Source organism: Psammomys obesus, unplaced genomic scaffold, assembly GCF_907164565.1.
Source record: "Psammomys obesus unplaced genomic scaffold, mPsaObe1.curated_primary_1811, whole genome shotgun sequence".
In the NCBI taxonomy this organism is placed as follows: domain Eukaryota; kingdom Metazoa; phylum Chordata; class Mammalia; order Rodentia; family Muridae; genus Psammomys; species Psammomys obesus.
The window spans coordinates 21,275,164-21,280,426 of NW_026596039.1; the positions used below are offsets into that span (position 1 = coordinate 21,275,164).

General features: G+C 53.1%; 1 protein-coding gene across 3 annotated transcripts in view; it reads right to left on the minus strand.

The window, feature by feature from the left end:
- Nucleotides 1-1,922: 1,922 nt before the first annotated feature.
- Nucleotides 1,923-5,263, minus strand: part of Thsd4 (thrombospondin type 1 domain containing 4) — a 517,345-nt gene continuing 514,004 nt past the window's right edge. For all 3 annotated transcript variants that reach the window (XM_055621782.1, XM_055621780.1, XM_055621781.1), the window contains one exon: nucleotides 1,923-4,451. In XM_055621782.1, the coding sequence (XP_055477757.1) occupies nucleotides 4,309-4,451 (143 nt within the window). In that variant the 3' untranslated portion in view covers nucleotides 1,923-4,308. The remainder of the gene's footprint in view (nucleotides 4,452-5,263) is intronic.

The window sequence follows — 5,263 nt, forward strand, 5'->3', positions numbered from 1 at the left end:
CAGCAAGGGCTCCCTCAGGAAGGCAAGGTGTTCTTACAAAAGGGACCAGAGGGAGCGGCCCACGCTGGTCAAGGCTGCCCCCTCGGAGGTGTGTGACCTCAGGCAGGCGGTTAGTGGCCCTGTGTCTGTGTGCCCCTCTGGGAAGCACATGGAAATGGCTCTACCAGGTTGACAGCAGCTGCCGTGTGAGGCCACAGGAGAGGACTAACGGATTTCAGATGGTTTCAAGGTGGTAGCAGTTAGGAATGAGATGAACGAGTCGTTCAGAGCTTTTCCACTTGGAGAATCCTGACTCGGAGGTGGCCTTGAACAGCACGTTACCAGGAAAGGGATCCGGGAAAGGGATCCGGGTTCCTTCCCACACTCCGACACACCAGCGTAGCGTCTCAGCTGACACCTCTCTGGAAGGTCACTATTCCAGCTTCCCTGCACCCATGGAAGGTTCTAGCTGCAGAAAGTTGCTCTTCTGTAAGAGCAAGCGGTTTGCTGAGGTCTCTCCGTCTGTCTCCTAAGAGCACTCTATTGGTGTCACTCCTGCTGATATCACACCTCAGAAGTCCCGCTGTCCTCTTTATCAGGACCGGGAAACCCCATCTGACCACTGCAGACGAGCAACAGTCTTCCTACATACACATGCGGCCTGACCCTCACCCGTGTTTTCTCTGTGGCCGTGGGGGATGCGGAACGGCTTATCCACACACACACATATGGGCGTGTGTATGGACATCAGGGGACTGTTCTTCAGGTGTGATCCAGTGTGTTTTGTGCCCTGGCCTGGCACTTGCCAAGGAGGCCAGCTAGTGAGCCCAGGGATGGCCTGTCTCTGCCTCTGCCGTGATTACACTGAGCACCACCACATGTGGCTTTTGGCATGTGGGTTCTGAGACTCAAACTCAGTTCCTCAGCACTTGGCTGCCTGAGCTAACTCACTGGTCCAGGGTTCGCTGGTATTTTGACACTTCCTCCCACTCTCTTGACTCACCTTGAACTTAGCTGAAATTCTTCCCTTTCTATCACCTTTCAGTTGCGTAGTTATTATTTTAATCCAAAGGGAGGACTCTGGCCACTTCCCGGTGAACTGTTGAAATCTTAGGTTTTTCTCTTCAGTTTTTTGGTTTTTGTTTTAAATCTTTTCAGGCCCCTCTTGCCCTCACTGTTGGCTCTCCAGGCTCAAGGCATTGGCTATTTCTTCTAAGACATCTAGGCTACCAGCAAAATGTTTTATCTGGCAAGCACCAGCTGTTGGTCTCTGCCTGCAGGGCTCAGGGCTCCCTCACCCTGTTGCGATGTAGTCTTGCCTTGTTTTGCTCCTTATGTTTATATAGGAAAACTCTCTGTCTCCTGTGTAAAACGCTAAGACAGCTATTAACAGAGTGAGCAGACTGTCTTGGCAAGTGTTAGCAATATCTAGATTTCTCCATACCACACAACAAATTAACCTAGCGTCTCCTTTCATCCAGCCCTCTAGAAAGCCGCCTTTAAAGAAGCGAAGGCTGAGTGTAAACGCTCAGAGAACAAATAGATGATGCAGGCAAAAATCAAGGAGGGAAGGCAGAACACAGAAATCCTGGGCTGACGGTACTAAAAGGAGCAGCTGCGGCAGTTGGGAGAACTCAGTCCCTGAGCCTCTGAGATGGAAGAGCAAAGCTCCCCGACTTCTCGCTAGTCTGAGCATGGTTATGAGGGGAGCTGCTCCCTCTAGCGGCCGGACACCATATTCCCAGCTGGCCTGAGCGGTCACCGGCAATAGACTGCGCAGCGGAAAGAAAGTTTTGTTTTGTTTTCCAATGAGTGAGAAACAGCGCATGCTCCTCATTTGGGGCTCTGTTGATTTTTTGAGAAAGGCTACACAGTAGCTTTAATTTATCTAATTTTTCATTCAGGGCTGGGGATGTGGCCATCCGGCACACTGGGGGGGGGGGGGGGGGGATCAATATTGAAACAGAAATTTCAATTCCACATCACCGCCGAAGGGAATGTGGAGAGGGTTGAGAAGGAGATGGCGGATAAGGAACCATGTGCGGGACAGGCAGCCATCCCCGGTGGTCACTGGGAGCCCAAGGCCCCCCTGCATACACTGTGCTAGGGATGCAGTGATGGAAAGAAACCAGGACATCTGCAGACTGGCCTTTGAAACAAGGAGGCTAGCTGAGCCCATTCTAGAAGCCTCTCACCTTCTGAAGGGGACTGACCTCCTGGAAACAGCCCTTTTTCCTCGGAAAAAAAAAAAAAAATCCATTGAGCTCAGAGGAGTGTTTTCTTTTCTTTCTTTTTTTGGTTATTGCTATTTATTTATTTTCCTGAAGACCCGGACCTAGCCCGTCTGCTCTGACCTACACCTGCTACAGGAAGATCATTGTTCCTAAGAACGGCGTGGTGACATCTGAGACACAGGACGGACAAAGCCAGCAACACCCCAGCCCTGAGATTTTGTGAACTGGAGGGAGCAGAGTGCTCCCTCTGTGCAGGGAAGTCCTCTGGGCCCCATGACAGCCCACTGCCGGGTGGCTTTTGTCGTTGGAACATTTTCCTTCCCTGGAGCTAACGCCGGCCTTCACTTAACCCACAGATCGCTCATGCCTTACTCTCTGGCATGTACACGAACACCTCGCAAGCGATGCTTCAAATGACTGGTTTGTCCAGCAAGGTCTGAGACTCGCTGCATGAAGGGAAAAAAGAAAAAGAGAAAAAGTGGCTGGGACAAGCCAAGGCCTGCAGTAAGAGGGACAGAGCGGGAACTGGACAGAACTGCCCAAAGGGTGGCTTGCCAGTGCAAGAGCGGCCTCTGCTGGGCTGTGTCTGCACCTACAGACGCCACTGCTGATGAAGTGGTGCCTGGCTTCCCAGGCAGACAGAGATGGGTGCCGGGAGGGAGTGTACTCACGGAAGACCACAGCCAGCGGGATCCTGGCGGAGTTCATCGGGTCAGACAGGAGACCCTATCCCCACAGCTGCGCATCATCACTCTGCAGGCTGGTGCAGGCAACGGGAGGCAGCTTGTGCAGGGAATATGTGCTTGCTTTAAGAGCAACGTGCCCAGGGCCCGAAAGAAGAGACTTCCTATACATTTACAATTTTAAAGAAAGGATATTCTCCCTCATCGTCTCCCCACGCACCTCGAGACGGCTTGCCTTTCCATATACCGCGTCCCTTCAGGCCAGGGCAACGACGTGGGTCAGCAAAGACGGGGAGGGAGGGCTTCCTAGCCCCTTCTCCCAGCACTTAAGTTTATCCTGATGGCAAAGTCTTGTGGGAAGAGTCATGAGTCACAGTGGAAGAGAGGGCTGGGAGACCAGAACCTCGTTAGTCAACCCACAAGGCCCCAGTAAGCCCCTTCCTACTGCAACATGGAGACTTGCTGGTAAGACCGGCTTGCCTTTCCACTAGGGGCGCATCGTGAAGAACCCAGAAGACAGTGAAACAAGAGCCTGTGGGATTTGGGAGTTGGCTCCGCCCCAGGGAATCCCTGGCAACGGCCCAGCTCTCCTAGTGGCTTTCTTGTCTTGTGGGACAGTTCTGTTGAGTTGGACCTTAGCAAACATCACAGGGTGCTATCATCAGGGCTGTGTCTGAGGGAAATGGGACAGGGGTGCAGGCATCCAGAAAGAACTAAAATCTCAGTTGAGGCAGCACTTAGGGACAGAGGAAGTGTTCATAGAACGCACAACTTCTCAGCCTCCTGGTTGGACAGGAAGCCCCAGGCCCTGGACAGACGCCGGGCTGGCCACTGGTGGTGTTGTGGGATGAGGGCTGTGCTCAGCCATCTGGGGTAGGCACTTAGCCCTGCCACAAAATGGCAGGTCAGGTACCCGAGCTGAGCCTCAGTTTCCTTGCTGGTAAAGTGGGGACACGTAATGACCCCTGAGCCCATTCTGGGGTGCTGCAGCTTCCAGCACGCTACTGTCTGAGAGTGTGTGTACCTGCTAAAGATGAAAGCCCTCCTGTGCGCTGCCTCTGTCCTGAGGCAGGAAACAGTCTGTTGTCTTTAAGAATGGCGATGGCACAGCGGGGCTGGGGTAACAGGGGCACACAGGTCTCAGCGAGGCTTGTTGGTGTGGTAGGATTGAGTTCTGTCCTTTCTCCACTTTCCAAAGGGCAGGCCGGCAGCACCTGGAAGGAGGCTGTGCGTGGTCAGTGGCCCAGCTGCTGACCTGGGCCCAGCAAGCCTGAGGCTGGGCTGAGAGCTGCACGCTTGGTTTTCCGGAGGCGCCGAGAGCAGGCACCAGGTCTTGAGGAAGGGAGGATGGAGCTATGCTCAAAGGGCTGCTGTGGCTTTCTAAGCCCCGGGGCACCGTGTGGAGGGCGGTGTTACCGGCTCCCCAGGAAGCCCGAGTGTCTGCCGGCCACTCGGGCGCAGGAGGCGCAGCAGGCCGTCTTGTAGTAGCTGTAGACGCAGAGGCGCGCCTGGACCACCACGTTGCAGTTGTAGTACTTGTCCTTGCAGTTCTCATCTGCAGCGGAGAGGAACGGAGGAGACTCCTAAGCCCAAGACAACCAGGACCAGCAGGGAGAGAAAGCCGAGCAGTGAGCCCAAGACGGCCAGGACCAGCAGGGAGAGAAAGCTGGGCGGACACAGCACGGTTCCTGGGCCCTGCCTATTTGTGTGGGTGTGTGGGTGTGTGCATGCATGTATGTGGGGGTCTCTGCGTGTCTGTAGGAGCCTGAGTGAGCATGCGCAGCACATGCAGAGCAGGATGTCAGAGATGTCGGGGAGGGGCCTAGTTAGGGCTCAAAAGAAGCATGAAGGGGTTGAGAGAAGGTAATGAAGGGTGTTAAAAGACCCTCAAATATTGTATATGCATATGAGCTTGTCAAAGAATAATAAAGAAAAAACATTTGAGAAATAAGTTGAAGAGAAGCTGAGGAAGCCACCTGATGACGTTTGTCCTCCACATGTTTGCATTCATATGTACACACACACACACACACACACACACACCACAGGGAGAGAGAATATGTGTTCAGGAACATCCAGGGATGCCTGTAATACTCCAACTCAAGGTCAGCGAGGGCAGCATAGTGAGACTCTGCCTCAAACAAACAAACAAACAAACAAAATAATGATCATTATGAAGAGATCTGACCACAACGGTGAATACCAAATTTGAGAGTTTCTTCCCATAAAGAATTAAGAAGAAAGGAGAAAAGGATCATAGAGGGGAGCTGGAATTCACATGTTTCTATGCTCTGCAGGCATGGACAAGGGTGTAGGGTACCTGATAGTGGCTACTGACGAAGGTGAGTCCTCCCCAGCCACCATCAA